This window comes from Poecile atricapillus, chromosome 3 (assembly GCF_030490865.1).
Source record: "Poecile atricapillus isolate bPoeAtr1 chromosome 3, bPoeAtr1.hap1, whole genome shotgun sequence".
Classification (NCBI taxonomy): Eukaryota; Metazoa; Chordata; class Aves; order Passeriformes; family Paridae; genus Poecile; species Poecile atricapillus.
In genome coordinates, this window is record NC_081251.1 from 78,780,981 (window position 1) to 78,803,381 (window position 22,401).

The 22,401-nt window shown below is 35.2% G+C and overlaps 1 protein-coding gene across 2 annotated transcripts in view; it reads right to left on the reverse strand.

The window, feature by feature from the left end:
- The window catches only part of TTC27 (tetratricopeptide repeat domain 27), a 115,191-nt gene that overhangs the window by 82,550 nt on the left and 10,240 nt on the right, over positions 1-22,401 (reverse strand). For both annotated transcript variants that reach the window (XM_058836490.1, XM_058836491.1), the window contains 5 exons: positions 16,148-16,288; positions 13,408-13,510; positions 10,980-11,144; positions 7,063-7,199; positions 2,800-2,912 (listed from right to left, as the gene is read on the reverse strand). In XM_058836490.1, coding sequence (XP_058692473.1) covers positions 2,800-2,912; positions 7,063-7,199; positions 10,980-11,144; positions 13,408-13,510; positions 16,148-16,288 — 659 coding nt within the window. The remainder of the gene's footprint in view (positions 1-2,799; positions 2,913-7,062; positions 7,200-10,979; positions 11,145-13,407; positions 13,511-16,147; positions 16,289-22,401) is intronic.

Sequence of the window (22,401 nt, forward strand, 5' to 3'; positions counted from 1 at the left end):
GAATTTCACAGCTTCAGTTAAGCATTTTTTCCATATCTAATATCAGCTGCTAGCAGACAGACTTCTAAGTCAGCTGGATGTAGTCAACACAAGTTAACTGACTTCAGGTAAACAACAGCAAGTTTTTCGTTGCATGAGAGGAAGGAGACAACCAAAAGAAAAAAAAGAGTAAAAAAAGGCATCAAGAGAAGTTCTAGTGTTACACCAACTCAACAGCAGTTAGGCAACCAGAATGTTAAATGACATGACCAGAGCTTTTGAAAAGCACAGGTAAACCAAGGGACAGTTAAATTTTGACAAAAGTGGAACTTATTTTTGATCATCCTAAAAGTATATTGATTAAAGCAGAAGGGTTTAATCCTCTTGTTACTCTATCTCAATTTTTGTGACAGCTTTTTGGAGCTCATAGATGCTGCTTTTCCAGATCAAAGCTGTGCTAAAATAGATCTCTGAATTTTATTTCTGCTACATCCATTTACAAAGCTTGAAGACAAATAAGTACAGAAATGTAAGTCCTGAAAGAGAGGGGAAGAACTAAATTGTTTTAATTATTTTCCATACTGAATCAAATCAAATTTAAAACTATAATTTGAATCTGAAACTAGTGTAGAATTGTACCTTAGTTTTAAGCATTTTTAATGACTGTGCTAGTTCTTGTCAGACTACTTTTAAAAACTTAATTTCTATGACCTGTATTTGTTCTGGTTTCAAGGATAGATAAACCAGTTCATCCCAGAGAATTTCGGGAGTTGAAATCTGAGTGGAATTTAGGATCTACTGTGTAAGATCTATGATGAGGGATCTTTTCATAACAATATGAAGAGAAGTCACTAACTATCACATCATTCAGTTTTGTATGGTATTTTCTCTCCACTCTTGAATCCTGTCTTAAGGAGTATATTGGAATAAAAGAGCAGAAAAAACCAATGAGAGACAGACATTCTTTAGACAGATAAAACAGAACCTTGGAGTAACATGTACTGTACAGCACAATAAAGTATTTTCTAGTAAAGCGGCAAAAGATAATTGTCAATAGCTTTAACCAATTCTTAAATCTGATTAACCAGGTTTACCTTGACAGCCTAATGGATAAAGTATCCAGCTTAACTAATGAGTTATAAACTTTGGGACTTAAAGAGCCATATTTGAAACAGTGGAATTAATAGCAATCAGAGTATCGCATTTTGGATTACAACTACATACTTGTTTCTAAGACTGATTTTGAAAGATTAAAAATGTTAAAGAACATTGCTAAAGCTATTAAAAATAATACAGCTTACAGGAATTCTAAAGCTAACTTATTAATTATGAAATTAACCATTTACCCTTCCAGAACTGCAGTCCTCATGCATTAAAGAAAAGCACAGAACCTACTATAGAAGAAGGCTTGAGATGAACGTTTTGCTTAAAAGCCAATGCTAAATGCTCTAACACGTCTATGCTTCCTCACAAACTGACATACCAATAGCTGGGATGGACACCAAGGGTGCAGCCAGCAATCCAGGCCTAAACTCTACTCTGTTACAGGAAGAATTCTCAAAGCTGGCATCCTACTACAACACCCTTTCTGCAACACGGCTGGATCTCAAATCTTGTCTCCATCTCTGACTGAGACAGCTTCAATCGCTTAACGTTATCCCACCCAATGAATGGCATTTATCATTCCCATAGGGAAGTAGCACTGAATTTGGTTTGGGTGGCTGACTTTAGTTTTGTCTTGCCAAACTCATATATACACACAACTGGCAGTCAATATGGCTCCTAGCCACTCTTCAGAACATGACAGTGGTGGTTTCAAAATCAAACACTGTGACCAAAAAACCTCCTGCGCAGCCAGCCAATATAAAACTCAAACTGTGCCCTTAAAAACAAAAAAGAAAGAGCAGTAGGCAAATTAAAACTTCCTTCAGAAGGGAGGAACAGGAAGGATTACATAATCTGAACATAACACAACACTGTGTTAAAAAATGAAGTCCTCATGAAAATGGCCCTCAGGAAGAGAAAAGCTTTTCCTTGACTTGAGTCAGAGTGTGGAAGACTAAAAGTGATGGGCTAAGAATTTATGTCAACCCACTGTTCACTACATGGTCCTTAAACTGGATCAGATAGATTCCATCGTTTTGCAAGTGACAGATCAGAAAAGCACTTTGAGAGTCAGTGATGGTGAACACTGCACCACCTGTGCACCACTGACTGACTATATTATATTATATTTCTACATGCCATAACCTCAGATCTCAAGTCTGCCTTTTGTTCTCCTATGCTATTTACAAAACCTATGTAGCATATAATTTCTTAAAGTTATGGGAAACAAAACAAGGTGCAAAATCACAAGGATTTTGTACTATAGCTTTTAACTAGCAATGGACAGTGAATTTATACATTCCCATTTCAGTGAATAGCAGGGCAGTGTTTTGCTTCATGGCTGATTCTCACAGGAAGCTGGCAATTGCAGAACCTGAAATACGTTTTCAAAATTTACCAAAGTGCTATCACTGTGGTAGCTAATGCCAGCTGATATTTGAAATGTAATTAACCTGAAGCACAAAGAATATAAAGCTTTCTAAAGATATAACAACAATATAGCTATTACTGAAATATTGCTGAAATTCTGAACTGGACACTAATGCTAACTCTGAGATAAATGAAAATGCTATCCACCTATAATGTAAATCTTTTAGCCTTTTTGCCAGACTATATAATGAGGAAGGAAAAATGTCCCATCAACTCACTATTTCATTGTCACAATGATTTATGCAGTTATTTGTTTGGGTGGTTTTTAACCACAAACTAACTTACCATATTCCAAGGATTACAGCAAGCTCTTCTGCACACAAATCAGGTACCTGGTACTGATCAGCATCAGCTAATTTTATCTCATCAAGCACTGTGTCATCATTTAAATCATAATTCTGTTAGAACAGAAAAAGGATATTTTAAAATAGATAGAATTGTGCCTTAAAGAACAACACAATGGAAAGCAATTTACCACTATGATAGAATAACTAACTAATGAAGCCAGTACAAGGAATTATCATCCAAGATAATTTTTGCTACAAATATACTGTTTCTTTTGTATGAGGAACAGCATTCAGAGCAACTCTAAGGTTAGCTAATATCAATTTTCTATTTAAGTAAGCCTGAAGGCAGATTCCCTTTTCAAACTGTTGCTCATAGAATTATCAACACTTTCATCCTCTATTATATACATACAGACAACTGAAACAGATTGATGTTATGGTCATGCAGGTTTTCAGGCTAGCCACCTTGGACCTCTGGGAATTTAAATATTTCTGTTTAAGTATCAGCAAAACCCAACTACAAAAAACATGAATTCTGGCAGTAAAGGTAACTTTAAAAAAATCACAGACTAGAAAGGTTTCACTGAGCCAGCACATTCTGAAAATGCTTCCTCCTGGACAACTACTTGTGATTTTCCATAAAATTTCCTCTGGAACACACTTCTTATTTAAAGACTCTTTAGTTTTATGCAAAAGCATGCTTCCTGTAGTTCACTGTCTATCATTTAACTTGAAGAAGAAAATAATCTATGTAAGTGACCTCTGTCTGAAAGGTATAAATTACCATGTTCAAAGAATTTGTGTTTGTTTGAAAACAACAGCAGATTCCTTTGCCTGCAAGCAAGGAGGAAGTAGCTGTAACACTACTTCTTCCTTCTTCCCTTGAAAAACAAACCCAAACCAAAATCATTGGTCCTGAAACCAATTACCATACTACTGGTTTTTAGTTAATGCTAGTAGTTTTTACAAACTACCAAAAACAGATAATGGATTTATATTAACAGTTTTTCAAATTTCCTATTAATTTCCCTTCAGTGTCCCAGTAGTAGCTGTTTCTCATTCATATCTTCCGTTGGCAAGGTCAAAATGAAGGTCCACAGAAGAACAAAGAGCAAACAGGAATGCTTTGAAGTGGGTTATCTGCATTCATCACCAGTATTTTATCACTATATAAATGGAAGGAAACTATGATTTGACTGAGAATGTAAGAAAATAAGCTCTTTTTTTTTTTAAGTGGATAAGGAAAATATTTACAGTTTTAAAGTCAAAGTTATTACCATCACTTCCTTCTCTCACTAATTAGACTATATAAGGATTATCTACCACTTCCAGTGGAAAATTATTTTAGAACTAGTATAATGACACTTCATCAGGTGTAGCATAAATGACAATTTAATTTATATGGCTTCAAGTCTACATAATTTTTTTTAAATCTAACTTGTACAAATAGTACTCATTAGTTTAGCTTCACTATGAATATTGATCAACTCAACTGAATTGCAATGGTATGCCAGAGCTTTAAAGTCTGACTTTCATTCCTAGATATAAAAAAACCTTCCTAATTCCCCCAAAACATAAAAACAGCTCTGAACTGTTTAAAACTGACCAAACTATTTTAACATACCACTTCATATTGAGAGTCCTTATGCAACACCTCAAGCCTGAGGCTTTCCTTTCTCAGAAACTGACCCAGGAGCAAAGAATTGAATTTACCATCTTAAATATTTATTTTGAAATCCAAGTAGTTTTGCTTCTAGTGACACCTGAGATAACATAATTGCTCAGCACCAGAGGGAGGAGGAAGCCCTTGACCAGAAATCAGCACAGGTACCAATCCAACCATTGGACACATCATTATTTTGATTGTATTTTAATGGAATTAAATTACTCACCACTTAACTGTAAAATAACTTGTTCAGTCTTCCTACTGAACAATACTAAGGGGACAACTTTAAGACCATGGAGGTCCAAAGCACTCCAAAACAGGAGATGAAAATTAGGTGGGACCAGCCTCAACTTATCCAAACTGTCAGAATGTATAATGTTCTTAGGAAATTGTTCACTTATCCAGGATGAGTCCTATCTTGAGACAAACAGACCATTTTCATTTATCTGCAAATGGCAGATATAAAATAAGAACTCTGGAGAGAATTGGAAGAAAATTTGCCTATTAGAATTTTGCTTTTCATATGCATATGTTAATGCTGTGGATATTGTCAGCACCTCTCAACACTTACTTGCCATGAATAGTATTTTAGAAATATACAAATATCCTCCCTAACCTTAAAACAGGGATGCAATGATGCTGTTGGTAGTTTTTGGCAGAAGGAAAATAGCATTAACTCCAATTTTAGCTAAAATAAGAGACACTCAAGGCCAACAAATTTGAAATCAGACCTGGCAAAAGAATCACTAGGATCTACTCCTAAAGTTAATTACACTGTACTGACAAGCTACATTAATAAGTTGCATTTTGATACTATATTGTCAATAAAAACGTTTTCGGAAAAGGGGAACAAAGTGAAACCTGCAGTTGGTAATTCAATACACACATGAATTGAAGAATCTGCTCAGTCAAACCTGCTGTAATATCTGTGACAGAACACTCACACAAGTTAATAAAATGTCTGAAATAGGAATACCTCAGGTTTTCCTCAAAGCAGCACATGGCTCTACTACAAGATTTCCTAGAATTTGACACACACAAGATGCAGAAATAAAAAGTTCTGACTTTTGAATTTTTAAGTTTTTTTTTGAGAAGTAGACTGTGGGAACAGAAAGCCTCACTTTCTTTAACAAGGAGTCTGAGTAACTTATGACAGAATTATATGACACAGTCACTCAGATTTGCACAAAACTCAACTCCTTCCCTGCAGCCACAACTTCTTCTTTTCCAAAAGCATAGTAGCCTTATTTTCAAGCTACACTTTAATTTAAAATTTTACGTAGAATGTAAATTAAAATACATTTTAATGTGAAATTTTAGTAGGAAAGTATGGATCACATCAGCATGACTGTCTGATTTTTAACGGTTTTCCTTCTCAAATTCTCTGCTAAACTTGAGAAGCTCTGTGCCTGTTCATTGAAAGGACACAGGAGCACAGTGCTTGATCAGCAAGGACGAAATATTTCATTCTGAGTTATACCTACAGCCTAAGCCAGTGTAACCATTTTTATTGAAATGATGAAATTATTTTATTCCAAAGTACGATTTTTATCAGTAAAAGACTACAAAGGCAAATGCTTCAGAGAGTTGTGAGTAACTGGAAAAAACCACTCGTACAATATCCCAGTTAGGAACTCTGAGAACAATTCATCCTGTAATTCAGTTCTAGCTAAGTTGTAACTGAAGTCTGTAACTAAGTTCACCAGGCAGCCTCCCCTGAGCTCTCACTATCCTGTAAGGGGTTGCCATATGTAGTTCAACCATAAGCCTAAACTGTGACACGTGTAGTCAACTTTGTTTCATCAAATCAAATGCAACACCAAGGATATGCCAATGGGCAAACAAGAAAAATCTAGATTAGTCTCCTAAGATATTTATGCATTCAATTTAGAAATGGAGAAGTACTGACAATTTTTTTGCATAAGATCCCTGCTTGACCTGGAAGTCTATCAAAGCACAACATTTTTTAATAAAGGCTTTCTTACTTGAAGTATAAACTTGGGACTATAATGGCTCAATTCGTCTCTGGCTTCTTTAGCAAGTTCAAATAACTTTAAATCTCCTTATGAGGAAAAAATGCCATCCTAAATCAATACAGTGGTTCTCAAGCAATTTATAATTGAAGTCATAATGCACACCCTTAAGATCAGTAGGATCAACTCACATAATTCATGCCATAGGAATAAGTAGAGCAATTTCCTATCTTTGCACTGTAACTGAATACGTCTGTCAGTCCATAGGAATCTGTGAAATCCTGTGATGCCTTGCAGGCTATTTTGAAAATCTGTTTCTCACCTGTTTTCCTAGCTCCATCATTCTTAGTCACTAAAAATTAATGCACGAACTGTAGAAGATTGTATTTGCAAAAATACTCTTAGTTGAGTTGTCACATCTGTCTTGCAGACATTCATATGTTGTTTTACCTCATGTCCCTTAATATTAGGCAAATTACTGCCCCACAGCTCTTCCACAAACTTTCAAAAACCCCATCTAAGTTTCTCTAGGCACAACACACTTTTCCCTAGCAAACACCCAACAAAAGCCTCAAAACATTTTCATTCTAAGAAATTGAAACAATTCTTCTCAGATACATACTATTGTTAAGCTTTCCAGAGGTGTTGGAGCTGGACTTAGTTCACTGTGAGGAAGGAGGAATCCATCTGTTCTTTGGACATCCAAAATAAGCTGTGCAACATATTTTTCCTGAAACCGTGTTCTCTTCCCCAAAGCACCTACAGAAAACATATTTATATTAATGAACACAAAAAATCAGTTATCTAATCATATGCTAGAGTTGCTACCAAAAAAAACCCCAGACAAAACAAAGAAATACATTGAGAATTAACCTATGAAATAGACTGGTTTAACTCTGCTTGATCTCTTTGCAGTGTTATGCACTGCCAGCAAACATACAAAGTAATACATATTGCAGACACACAAACACAGCTATACAGGTCTTTCAAAACTGCTTTTAATTAAATTCCCCATAACCCAGCATTTTGAAAACTCACAGTCATCAAGTTTCATCACTTCCCTGCTTATTTCCAAGCAATAAACCAGAAACAATTGTTCAATTTGCCTGCTAGAAGTTAGTGACTACTTGGAGACATTTATGCAAATGAAAATCCCATAATATCTTACAGGCCATCATTTTAAATAGTTCAAATCTTCATTTGAAGAGTTAGATCTTTGAAGAAGGATTGCAGACATGATGTTACCAGAATATGGCATGTAAGACACTGTAAAATATTGGGAGGGAGTGAAACAGCAAACCAATGAAGGCTATAAAATGAATTAACCAATATTAAGATTGCACAACATGAAATTCCTCTCAGTGTTGTTTCTTCATGTTCCTTATTGTACCCACTGACAATTTTTAAAGGGGTAATTGACATTTATACCAAATTGTAAGGAAAAACATGTCTGTTCTGCTTCTGTTAGCAACTTGCTTGCAAAATGAAGAGAAATAAAATAATCATTTCAGGACAGTAACTTAAAATAACAGAATTTTAGCTCCTAACCAAAATGGAGCTAAAAATTACTCCATAAAATTTCGAGGTTTGCTTGTTCATTATTACTGTGACACAATGCTCAGACAGTGTGAAATGGAGGAATGAGAGCTAATCCACTGCTGCTTTTGCAGAACCAATTAAGATCAAATAATGTTCTTATTTTTGTGACTATTTTGAAAAATTTTCAGTATATAAAACCTTTGAAGTAAAGATGATTGACTGCTTATGTGACAAAGGCCTGAAGATGACTTTCTGTCCGTAAGAAACATCCAGCAGAGGCACTGAAATAGCAGTCACACACTTTTCCTCCTGAAAGTGGAAAGAGATGAGTAGGGAAGCCAGATATTAAACTGATTTCTCCTTTTCTGCCAATTACCCCTTTCAGTGGAAAAGCCCTGTATTAAGAATTTAGGAAGAAATTAAAAAGGTTCTAAAAATATCACTTTGAAAAATCACACAGCACACTGCAGAGAAGAGACACACAGAGAGAAATACTGGCTAATTATTCATACTAATTTTACACAGTAGTATTCAATTCTTTATTTTAATATTGCTCGAAAATCGCTATCACTATGCTGTAATTCACTTCCTCTTACGTCTTACTGCCTAAACAGCTGAAGCAAACACTTGCAAACTTATTCTGGATACCAATAAAATTCCTTACTACCACTCAGAAACTGTGATTTGTTGATGCTCTCGTATGCAAACACCTCACACCCCATTTTCTAAACCTAAGAATTCTTTTCTATTACAGGAACAAAACACCTTTTTTTTTTACTTGAAAAGTAAGTATCACATGTGTTAAAGCTGAGAAAAAATTTGGTTGGTTTATTCCATCATGTACAGCAGTGTTCAATATTAAAAGTTCCCAGAGATGTGTTACTGGGCATTAAAAAAATAAACAGATCTCAGAGTTCAGAATTATTAGTCCTCTAGATCTGATGATCTTAAATTTACTTTGGATTACTACCCTTCATTTCACTAAATTTATATGCAAGAAGATCATACTGTTCTCTTATACTGGAAAGTGTTTTGAAGAATTATTGATGGTTATGACTCATTGTGAGGGGCATAATGATGGTTTTCAATAAAAGATGAACACGACACATATTTGGATTAATGGGACTTTAAAAACGTACCAAGTACACTTGTACCAAGGTACAAACCAAGCATGATTTATTCACACAATACTGAAATAACTTTGGAAAATACTGGTCCTAAAATCTCTGGTTTAAGAACAATATACATTTCTATGTTGCAATACAATACTCAGCAAGTAAGGATTATAATCATTAATGCATATAAACTTGTCCAAATCCTTTCCTAAAAAGGAAATTCCTCCCAAAAGCCTTAAAAATGTAAGTCTTTTTCAATGATGTAACATTCCTCCCATTTAGCCCAAATATGCATGTCAAATGAATTTGTCTAGAATGCCAACAATTCCCACATGTTCAGTTCAGTTCATTTGCCTTCAGGTTAGACATAACTATGTTAATAGATTTATGGAGATAAACCACAGAACATTTAGAAGTTTCACAACATTTTTCTAATATACTGTATCACCACAATCTTTCTCTGGGACTATCATAACCTCTTGGTAAAGTAATAAAAAATATAAATAATTCCACTGCATCGAATCTTTTCTCCAAACAAGGTTTTTTTTAAGTTAGATTTAAGGAAATTATTAATCCAAATTCTGAAGATCTCCTTCAAAGAAAAAAGTAATTCCAACATGAAGACTATCAGTGATTAACCCCCCACCTCTTTGATTTTACATGTTCTCTGTTAATATAGCTGGAGTATCATTATAGATACTGATGTTTTTAAAGAAAAAAAAAAAAACAAGAAAAATTTTGACTAATTTTAAAGAAAAGCACTTTATAATACCAAGTTGGCAATAAATGCCACATTTGGAACACACCACATGCACAGATTTTGTTGCTTACAGGGAAGAAAGGGTAGGATCAATTGAAATATATATTTTTCCTTGAGATATCAAGGATTATGTTTTATTTCCATTATAGATCTTTCAAAGTAAGCTTTTAAAATATTTGAATAAATGAGCATGGAGTTTCTTTGTGTTTTTATTTGGGTTTTCGTGTGTTTTAGGAGGTTTTTTTTGCTGCTGATGGCTTGGGGTTTTTTTAATTAAATTATTAAACTGCTCCATGGTATAAACAGGATTAGCTGCAGCTCCAACCTAGATATGAAGGAGCATAAGCGTTGTGACATAGAGCAATATCATAAGCAAGGAAGCTGCAAGTTTCAATTCCTTAGCACTCTCCACTAGTAAGTCTACAGGAAATAACTACATAAAGAATTTTTTTACATTTCTACTCAGGTACAGTCATAAGATCTCAGCGATCATAATAATAAGTGATTTTATGCCATTTTGATTGCCTAGCAGGACCAGCTAGACCACAGACCCATATCTATACATGTAAGTGCAGCAATCTGATCCTCCTGATGCCAAAGAATAGATTCTGAAAGGATAACTATAAAGTCTCCATAGTGATTGAATCCTTGTGACTTTTGTTCATCAGAAATTTGACTTCCCTACTTATTTCCTGTGATGATACCAGGCCTGGGATTGACTTCTACAAGTTATTTACATGGAGTAGATCTAGGCTACTGGAACAAAAGGTGAAAAGACTGCATCAAATCATCATGCAGACACCTTTATAAGTGTCTCCAAACAAAACAAAACAAAAAAATATTCATCATGAATGAGCAGCTGCAACTAGACCTAGAATTTGACATGAAACACTAAATACCCCAACTCCTCAAATAACCATTCAGGAATGATTTTTTAACTAGATGCCGTATTTCTCTTCCAAGCAATACTAATTCTTGGAAGACAAGTAACACCTACCTGTTAAACATCAGACTTTTTCGAAGTACAGTTCTTTATTATTTGGATATGTCACAAAAAACCTTAATAAGGCATAGGTTAGTTTGGTCCAAACAATCATCCTCATAGACTTTACAAGTAAAACTTACCTGTAAGGTTAATCTGCAGTTTTGTTATGTCTTTAGCCATACTGAAACAGTGTTTAGCTTTTTTATATTCATAGTAAAACAAGTATGTATAGGCAGACTCAAGATGGAACTGAACTGCTAAGTGCCAGCTTTCACCACCATTAAACAAAGCTTCTGCTTCTGTTACTGCAAATTGAGAAAAAGAAAAGAGATGAGAATGCAGTTCAGAAGAATGGTATTTTAAAAATACATTTAATATACCATGAGAGAAAGGATTCACACAATTAAAAAATCACTGACAGTGCATAAAAGATATATGTGATTTAAAGCATTTTACAAGTTTTATATCTAAGGATTACTATCAGAAAAAAGTAAAGTTCAATCTTTGCTTACATTTAACAGCAAAGTTGAACTTGGAAATATCACTGCAGAAGATAAACAACTCTAATTGTATTGGACCTTCTAAAAAACATAAGAACAAAATATTGAGCTAATACCCATCCCTTAAGTAGAAAGCCTCAAATTAAAGTTTCAACAGCAGACTGAGCATTGAATGGTGGCTTAGGATTTATAAGGCATTTTCTGTTTGGTCATTTTTCATTTGTGTGTTGAGTTTTTGTTTGTTGGTTTGTTTTTTAAATAATTATTGACTTGCTGGATGATAAAGATCATGTTCTTAAGTTGAACTGGAGAAAATAACTTTTGAACAGATCTGAAGTCTTTAGGAAAGTAGACTTGGCATTTTTTCATCCAGCATAAAAGCATTTGCATTTCTTATATACTTAAGTTTTATGAAAGAAGTTACAAGAGAATATTCCTGCAAATACAGATCATTAAGTTGAAAATGATTCATGAAAATTATTCTTAAATGAAAGTGGGTTTTTTTGCTTCATGTTTTATTTCTGTATTTTGCAAAAGTATTTTGATAATAAGCTTTCTTTTTCCTTTCCAAAAAAGCTCACAGCATCACAGTACTTAAAAAGGACTGATTACCCAATTATATGACATAATGTGTCTATATTATAGACACTGAAGCTGTGGTTCTTAATGAATGCCTAATTTTTCTAACAAGCTTTATTAAGGGTGTTAAGTCTTACTATGAAAAAATAGTTTTATCAAGGATTTTAACAATATTTTCTCTGAATTTTTTTTTTTTTTGTTAATTTAGAGACTGGCAGCTAACTGTAGCACAAACAGATTTTACTGTTTAAACCTCCTAGGCTTTTTTTTTTGTTAGTATTTGTTAATCCTCAAAACCTTTCACTTAATATAGAAAGCTGCTACATCTGGATATAGCTTTTACACAGCTTTTTAAATTCATTAAACAAAAATTTGCATAGATAAATCCTGCCTAGTAACAACTTTTTCAAAAATACTACCCCAAGCTTACAAAATACTGGACATGCAGGTACAAGTGGAAACCACACAAAACCACAACTTTTGAACTGAGTGACACAATACAATTTCAAATGAAAAAAATCAGGTTATAGTGTTTAATCGTTCACTACAACTAGATTTTCTGCAGCTAGCAAGTTTCAATGAGCTGAATACAAGAGTACTTGTGCTGAAGCCATATGATGAACTCAAATGACAAACTGAGAAGCAGTCTCACCACTACCTAAACACCTTTTCTTCACACTGCTCCGTAAGTTTAGGCACTTTGAAACTTCAAGGACCTTTGGGGAAAGCTTCACTTCATCACTAGTAATGATGTAGTGGCCCAGAAGCACTAATGTCCCAAATTTAAGACATCCTTCTGGCACCCCATATCATGTCTGGCACATGGCCAAAGGGATTGGAAACTGCACCGAGTCAAATTTGTTTTACAAAATGGCTGCTTCAGAACAGCAGGGAATCCTTGCAGCTGTCTTCTATTCAGCTGATGATTTTCACCTAACACTCAAGAAAAATCTAATTTTTCCTAAATTTGAAGGTCTTTTTCTCTAGTAACTAACACAAAGTTTTCTTGAGAACTTGATACAGACAAGCAAGTGGGTTATTCAAGCCCTATCAAAGACAATTTAAAAGGTTTTAAAGTATTCATTTTATGGAATATGAAGGTACTTGTTTGAAATACAAGATAGCTTCTATGCAAAAATAAAGAAACTGTTAAGAGGCACCAGGCAGCAAAAATTGCCAGAAAGAAATTCACTACAGATTCAGGTGTACTTTACATCCTTTATCTCTGAGAACCATATCCAAGATTCTCGAAACAAGTCACTGTCAAAAAAAAACCTTTGTCTACAATCACATTCTCATCTTAGAGGCTGAAAAAGAGCATATGTCTTACAAGTCCATGCCAAATTCAGTGAAATTATGTTCCCTCTACTGATTGATTGCAGTTATGTGTCTGATAAGCTTTGTAACAGTTATGACTACAAATTCTCCTCCCCTGTGCTATCTTAAAAGAGATGCTGCAAGCCAATAAAACAAGTAATTAGAAATACACCTTGTTTTATACAGGTCTGGGCAAGAGTAAATAGCTCAGGTGATCTCTCCTCCAACAACTGCTGGTGAATATTTACACATCTTAGAGTCCACCAAGGTAACGTCTGAAAGAAAATATGGATATTTCAAGTTCATAACAACTATCAAGCATTAAGAAAATACAGGGAAAAAAGTAAAGTGGTTTTAAAGTATTTTGTAGTCTATTCAATTTTAGTTTCTAAAAAATACAAACCTGTCCAAAATAGCTGTTTTATTAAAAAAAGCAACCATAACCTAGTGTAAAGATGAACATATACAGGCAGTTCTACAGTACTCCAAGGGTTTGATGGATTTTCCCTCTATTAATTTTTCTACCTTCTCTTTGAACCCTGCAAATCTTTAGTACCACCATGTGGTAAGAAATGCTGTGAACAACAGAAAAAAGGGAAAACTTGCATGAACTTATTTTGGAGCAGCCACTTGATACTTTGATTTCACAGCTCCTAACTCTTGTAACAGAAAAGGACCAAAATAAAACCAAAACCCCAAATCCAGCTGTTTCCTACTTATCTTCTTTTGTGTCACATGATCTCATTCTTCAGCAATCTTCCAGCCTGAAGAGTACTAAACTATTTAGTTACTGTTTGTATGGAAGCCATTCAGTATTTCTGATAATCCACTGTTGTCCTTCTATGCATTTTTTCCTGTTCTGTTTTTTTATTTCTTCAGGTAGCAGCATAAAGGAGCCTGAGAGAGGCAGAGTAGGAGCAGAATTGCTCTTGGGAACACATTACAATCACAGTCGAAAGTCCTAATGTCTGTATGTTGAAGTTCAGAAGGGCAAAGATGTTACTGCAGTAAACAATCACCCTACAGCAGGCAGAGCTGAAACACAGCTCAGGAATATACCTGATTTTAGAAAGCTGTGTACACAAGCATGAATTCCCCACAGTCTCTTAACCTCCTCTCTAGTTGCAACAGGAGAAAATGCATGGAAAAGTTAATTTTAATACTCTAGTCCCAAAATTATACTTAAAATTATAATCTGTGGATGTAGAGCATACCTCTACAGAGGCTGTAATGATTGCTATTTATTCTGGTACTGCTAGCACGCCAATAATTTTCTATGAAAGTTGTTTGATTGCTTTAGAAGCACCCATCTTCTGAACTTTATATACAGGTATGCTTAAAACTGACCTAAGGGCTGTGCAGTATTCAAGCACAAACATCTAAACTAATTACATGGAGCTGATTCTAATGTCCTTAGAAAGGAACCATCAAAAAGAATAATAGCATCCATTTCCAGCAGCAATGAAAGATGACTTTTGATAACAAGCTGGACAGAGTAACGCATAAAAACAGTCTTCATGAAAGAGGTCAGATCCCAACATTTCATCATTTATTTAGAAACCTAAAGGCAATTTAAATAACAAGTTTCAAATTACTTGAGTTTAGCTTTATACAATGAAGTATTAATTCTCCCACACAACTGGGAGTTTAATGATTCACTTTCCTGAGGCCTTATGCTTAACACTTAGAAATGCTAGAATCAGTGAGAATATATTTTTCAAGTTTCAGATAAGCCAGCTGAGCTGTGTACAATATTCTATCCTCAATGTTTTTTGGGAGCCAAGTTGAAAACTTGCAGATGATTTTTAAGCATTTACTTTTACATGTAAAATACATGTAGAAAATACATCTTGAAGTATTTTACCTTGTTTTAAATTTGCGTGCACTATTATTAAAGCAGCAAAAGTATTAAGAGGCCACCTTTGAATCAAACTGCAAAGAAAAAGAATGGCAAGCTTTAATTGGTACACCAACCAGTTGATGAAAGTAGTTCCTATCAGCTGTTGCCTTTGAACTACTATTCAAACTTGATGTAGACACAAATAATTGAACCTCAACCCTGGAGAATAAAGCCCCCCATTATGTCATTCTTAGGGGAGGCAGCAGGGGAATTCTCTATACCAGGTACATTTTCTGTTTCCCTGACTGACCCAGTTGCTGAAATTCAACAGCACTCATCTGTGAATAAGAGGGAAAACGATGGAAGAACTTGGCTTCCAGAAATGCAGTACAGCCAACATCTCCCACACAGTTTAATTCATCACTCATACAAAGACCCAGCTGGGAATGGATGTTGTCAGCCAAGCATAAAGAGAGGCCATGTGGCATTTTGATCTCTAGCCAAATTCTATTCAACTGGAATTCAATAAAGAGAAGCTGCTGCTGTTAAAAGTCCCCCACTTCTAGAGAGCCCGGTTACCAACCAGGCTGCTGCTGAACTACAACAGAGGGACAGACCCTCTAAGAGGTCATGTCTGCTTGTTTTTAACACACATACACAACAGAGAATTAGACTCAGAATTCATACAATAATGGTTAACAGTATCCAAAAGCTTCTTAAAATGAATATAGGCTATGTAAGCTGCATTATAGGGCATTCCCAGCCACCCCCTGAAAATAATACCACAAAGTATGTGTCTTGATGAAGTTTGTTGTATTAAATTTTCTAATTTTCCCAGCTAATGAAGACACCTTCCTTTGGGGAAGACAGTGAGTAAACAGCTTATCTTTAAGAAGATGATACTTGTGATTAATTGCAATCACTTTGTTCCAAACTGTTTCTTAGAGGGAAGAATCTCAGCTATATGAAAAGAAACGGAGGTCAAAATGATTCAATGATGTATGAAGAAAAGAATGAGAGAACCAATTAAGGAGTAGCTGGTAGTCATACTCATTAGTCACATACTTCTTACCTGGAGAGATGTGAGTTTGTGTCGTGAATTCACAAGGATTATCCTGGCTATAAGCAGCAAAATAGGATGAGAAGTCAAGGTATAGACTGATTCACCGTCTAGAACCAGCATCTTCAGAATGGTTGCATGCAGCATTTTTGGCTAAAGGAAGGGGGAAAAAAAAGACAAGTTTCAGGAAACTTAAGTTTATTAAAAAATAATGTAATTTGGAATAGAAAAAATAGCTATTAATGTATTTAAGGAAAGTCTGCTCAAAACATAAAAAAACCCAAAAAGCAAAAACCAAAACAAAACCAAAAACTCCATCTCTCCGCCATTTCAACCTTTTACCAAATCATGGTAAATTCAGCACTGTTTCTTGCTGTCCTGATACACCACATCAATATGAACTGCAGGACATTGATTTCCTCCCACTTGAAATGCACGTGTCATCCAGTCAAGTAACCCCAAACACCTTCCAGTAATATAATCATTCCCAGGATCTAAGGAGAAAAGCTGCTGGTAAGTCCATGCCATTCAATTTGCAATCACAGAAACAAAACACTTTTCTAATTAAATTAATCCTACAGCACTGAAATATACTAGATATTCCTGCAGTGCTGTCAGTATGTGTTATCATTTTCTTTCCCCAGAGGGAGCTTCCTGTTGGAGTGGCATCAGAGCAGCAATATCAGAGCTATTATTCCCTTTGTCTGATAAATAAAAACCTCTCCTTGCTTTGGATGCGTTCCTGTATGATGTTCTCCACAGTAACTCTTTCACTTAATGGCCTTGAGGTAGCTCTCCAGGGACTCTCTCAGTGGTGACTGTCATCTGACAGTCACCTATTCTCCCCTCCCTTTTAATGAAATTAAAGCATTTGAGCACTTTATCTTCAGGCTCAGGGAGATGTCCATTTATCAGTCTATTCCCGGTTCTCATATGACAGATTTCCTTAATGAACAAAAAAACAGGGTTTTAGTTTTCAGCTGGTATAAAAGGGAATGGAAGGGAAAAAGCAGAACAGAAGGTTAAATGACAGCTTGCATTGAAGTCACTTGCCTGAGAAAGATTCTTAATCAGTCTATGCAACCAAGATATAAGTTACTTGAATCACATTTCAGCTTTTTCAACTAAACAAGTAACATAATTCCTGAGTTATTTGAAACTCTTTTCAATACCTGTATCAACAGGTTACATTGAAGGCAAAAATTGTTAAGCTACATCAATCTCCAACATCACTTTTTAATAACAAAGTAATCTTTAAGTTTATTCTGATTTACTACGGGTTTTTTTTAGTTTGCATTAGCATTGAAAATACTTCTACTTTGTAGACAATGATTTGGGACAAAGGGGAATTCCTGTATGACATCACCACAGTCATTTCAATCCCACTGTGGAAAATTATGATCTCAACAGTCAGACAAACCACTTGAGAATAAAGGAAAGAAACTGCCAGCTGGAAATATACCAGATCTGTTCCACCTCTGGCCATTCAGAAAGGAAGAACCTTATCAACATCAGTAATTTTGAGGGGAAAGTCATCAATCAGTACCTCTAAAGATAAATTTTTCAAATACACACACACACACACACACACACAATGGGACACTCAATACAATTTTCAGTTTAATGTAAACTTTTTTCCTATCTGCATGTTGTTGATTCTTTCTATAATCAAAGTAGACCACACACAAAATTTTCAACACGAAAGCGAAGGAGATTTGTTATAAAGCTTTTTTCAAAAACAGCCTTGCAATGCTAGAGTTACTATACTTGTTTAAGCACTGTAGTAACAATTTCATCTCAAATTCACATTTCAGGTCCTTTCACCTCAAAACCCAGTCCTGCTAATGTAACATTAACAAAGAATGAGGGGGGAAGAAGGGAAAGTTGATGACATATTACAGCCTTGAAAATATGAAGTCCCAGAGCCAAAGAACTGCTATCTTCTATTTTAACAAACATGTCCTTTTTCATGAAACCAAATCCCATCCAGAAAAGCAGACATCCTTTACCTTTAGCTGAGAAAGTCTAAACCAACATTCTTTTCTCCAGCCTATGCTCTAAGACAGCATTATCCATGCAGAATTTACTACCCTGAGGTAGTCTTTAAGGTGAAAGAACAGCTACAAATAAGAGGTAGACATTTAAGGTGTTACAGCTTCAAAGACTGCAAAGTCAAGAATTAAAGTCCACCAAAATCTCTAGAACATTGGCTAAGAGCGAAAATAAATTTTGAGCTTGTGTTCTTGTGTTTAAACACCTAAATACATAATGTGTTGAACCCATCTTGTAGCTCAAAAACTTCATGTACTTCAAAATAGCCACAACCCAAGACTTGCTGATATAACACTCCTGACCTAATCCTGGATTAGATTTTTTGAGTCTTTCTATTCTTCATCAAACTTGACATCACAAAGTATAATTATTTTACTCAGGAGTAATGTTCTTAAAGCACAGAAACATATACTAGATAATTCCTTCATGAACATAGGCAGAGAAATCACTGAAGTAGTCATCCAGCTTCTGCTGGACCTGCAAGTGGTTCTGTTTGACCATCACAAATTAACACACAAAACACACAAATTTAGCTCAATTCACTCTAGATACATATATTTTAATCTCTGAAGCACAGCTGTTCCTATATTCAACCTCCAAACAGTAACTTAGTGGCTACTTTTAAGTTACTACTACTAAAGCCCTAAATCAACTGCAAGCTGGACACTACTCCTGGGTATTTAAATTTTCACAGTATTTCAAAAGTATTTCCCAGCATAACTGGTGCCACCTGAGTAATGATAAAAATCAGAAGAAAGCTCCTGCCATTCACATTCAATAGCTCAAAAAATAGAGCGTAAAAGATTTTTAGGTAAGGGAATTAGTGCTCTTTTCTTGCTAATGATAGTGACTAGAAGCAAAGTGAGCATTCATCATGCTTTTACTTTTATACTGAGAACCACTCCAGCCTTTGCAACATTTCATCGACTCTTTCTATCTTGGGGATCTTCCCCCTATATATAAAAAGGTAAGTGCAGACATAAAGAAGTAGATAAATCCAGGCTAAAAGTTCGGGAAGACTAGAATAAATGGAAGCAAAGGTGGAGTGTAGACAAACAAATTATCAGATCAAGAAGCTGCTGCATGTGGCTACTGAGCTAGATATACCGGGCGTCTCATACTGTTAAAAATTCAAAGACTACTGCACAACAATTCATTGTTTAGCAAAGCTAAGGTGATCTACCTTCCAGATTAACAGAATGTACTGAGGTTACCTGCCAAAGGTCTGGTCCTTGAAAACAGAATTCACTCTTTAGCCTTTAAGGCAATGGAAATACTGCTTTCATTTATAACTGCTTTTCTTTTCAACTTGCTGCAAAGATTACACAGGAGGCTGTCTCCAGTTTTACAAACCAAATCAGTAACAGGTAACCTATGAGAGCTGAGGTCCAGACTGAAGATAATTGTGGTGAGCTAGTGCAAGCAAGTCTTGCCTGAGAGTATTAACATGTCGAAGAAGTACTTTGGTTATTATAGCTCTTGTTCATAAACCCTATGAGGGTGACTTTGTTCTGCTATTAAGGGGGTGTTTTTCAAGTGACTGCATTAAGATCCCCCCTTCTGTTCTAAATTCATAGCAAGGAAATGCAGGGCAAGACTGTGGGCTCCTTTAGCAGATTATCTTTCCTTACAAGACTCTGCCTTTGAATTTAGCCTTTATCATCCATCCTTACATTCCCCACAAGAGGGAGAAATCTGCATAATTTTCAAAGCCTATATCTTGCTGGTCAAGCACAGACTTTTTTCTTCATAGCTAGTTCATGCTAATAGAAGCCAAGCATCTGGGCCTGAAAAAGGGAAGTCACAATAGACTGAATTACAAGACCAAGGAATCATACTGGATTTGAGACAGTAGTGCTACATAGCACATTGGTGTTTTTGATATTAATTATGAACATGGCTACAGATGTCAACAGAAGCATGGCAATATTTCAGTCTTTTCCAGCAAAAGGAACAAATAATGCATAAAAGGAGTAACAAAGCATATAAAAATAAAGAATAAAAATAAAATAAAAATATTTATTATTAAGGAAATAAAATGTCCTTAAAAATAAAGGAAAAAAATTATTCAAATGTATTCCAAAACTTATTCTTTGGGGTCAGCCTGGAAGCTACAAAAAGAAGAGCAGGAACTGTTGATAGACACATTTGGAGGACTCCTACCAGTTATTTACATGCATTACCAATTAACAGATTGAGATCTTCCAGACAGAGCTTCTCACTGTTACCAGATTCTACCTGTGAATATGAAATCAGACAACAAATAAAGCAGCTTGCCCTCACAACATTCTTCATCATCAGTGGTCTTCATTAGTACTACTACACATTCTTTTCCAGGTCATCCACTGGAAATACTGAGCTCAGGTCTATGAGGTAATACATAGAAGCTTTGAAACTTACGGCAGAATAAATATGCTCCAACTTCAACAGTTTTGTACCTTTTATTCACTTACATGCAGAGATAGTGACAATTCTTTCAGGACACAAGGAGCCCGTTACTATAAGCCACTTATTTTAAGCACTGAGCTCATTAATAATGTTTTAGTCTAACCCCAACAAGTTCAAAACAAGAACTGCTAGTCCATTTTAACCAGAATTCAGCACTTTTTAATCTTCCTTTACCACATTCACCCATTAAAAAAAAAAAAATCAGCATAGTATCAGTCAGAATATTAACTGCTGTGGTAAAGTCTCACAGTTACTTTAGAAAACTGAAATACATCTAACAAATAAAATGCTACTTTTGTGTGGACTCTGAAAATCACAACCCAATTCTGAAGGACATAAAACCAAATGTTAATAGAGTATATGAATGTAACCATAGTTTAGAGAGAAGGCTACATTTAATTTGAGGAAAGGGAAATAATATACACATACTCATGAATATTGTTCATTGAAGACATCCAAGAGGCCCCTACTAGCAACACATCTTAAAGAGGATATTTTATTTATTCTTCACTAAAATTAATTACAGTCTCATGTAGCCTTACTGCACTCATAAGAAAAGAAGTTAACTGGGAGCAGAAATGAAGCTATGTCACTGATCCAGAGGCAAAACTTTCCAAGGATAGAAATGGCAGCAGTTATATACCCTTGAAACAAAGACTAATCCAATAAAGTGTTCTGAAAATAAGAGTAACAGTTTATAAAATATTCCTGAAGTAAATGAGATATTATAAAGCTGAAATTTAGTGACATTACTTGGAGCAGGCTAAAAGAAACATAAAGACATAATTTTTTAACCTTGATGTGCGAAAAAATCATTTTAGTTTGAAAACCTGGAAAATGGATGATCTGTTTAAAAACAGATTGTATCAGTCTTGATGACAGAACATGGAAGGTTACAACAGATGGAGAAAGAGTTCCATTTTTAACCCACGTTTTCTGAATACCTGAGTATGCATGAAAGGAAACACAAAAATGTCACTATTGAGATGTTCATTTTTACAGAGTGTTTATATACTAAGAATCCTTGGAATGGAAAGTACATAAAGATAATCCAAAACATAATCCAAAACCTTTTGAATTAAGACTTTTAATAAAGAAGAGAACTGGATATTATATTTTAGCACGTAAGTGTGTAGTGCTCTTGGAAAAAAAAAACCAACATTAACACGTCAGAAGACAATACAGACAGCAGTAATAGAAATAAAGGTAAACTTCTGCCTGAGTGCATAAATAGCTAAACCTTGAAGCCATACGGACGTCTGATGGAGCACTCATTAGAAATAAAGTATGCTCAAGTCTGTTTTCCTTTATAATCTCTTGCCAGTTTAGTTTCTGCAATATCACCCCTGCATAAGCAAACATTTCAAAGCATCACATTCCCAGCCACTGCAGAAATATAACAGAGACTAAACAGGAGATCACGTATTTCCTTACTCAACAGGTAATTAGTATCTCATTCTTCCAGATATTAAATGAAATTGCCTGGAAAAAAGAAGGATTTGGGGTGACCTAATTGTGGCCTTCCAGTACCTGAAGGGTACCTACGAGAAAGAGGGAGCAAGACTATTTACCAGGGCATGAAGTGACAGGACAAGGGGGACTGGTTTAAAACTGACAGGGAGTAGATTTAGGCAAAGAAATTCTTTGCTGTGAGGGTGGTGTGGCACTGGAACAGGGTGCTCAGAGAAGCCGTGGATGCCCCTTCTCTGGAAATGTTCAAGGCAGGTTGGATGGAGCTCTGAGCTACCTGGTCTAGTGGAAGATAT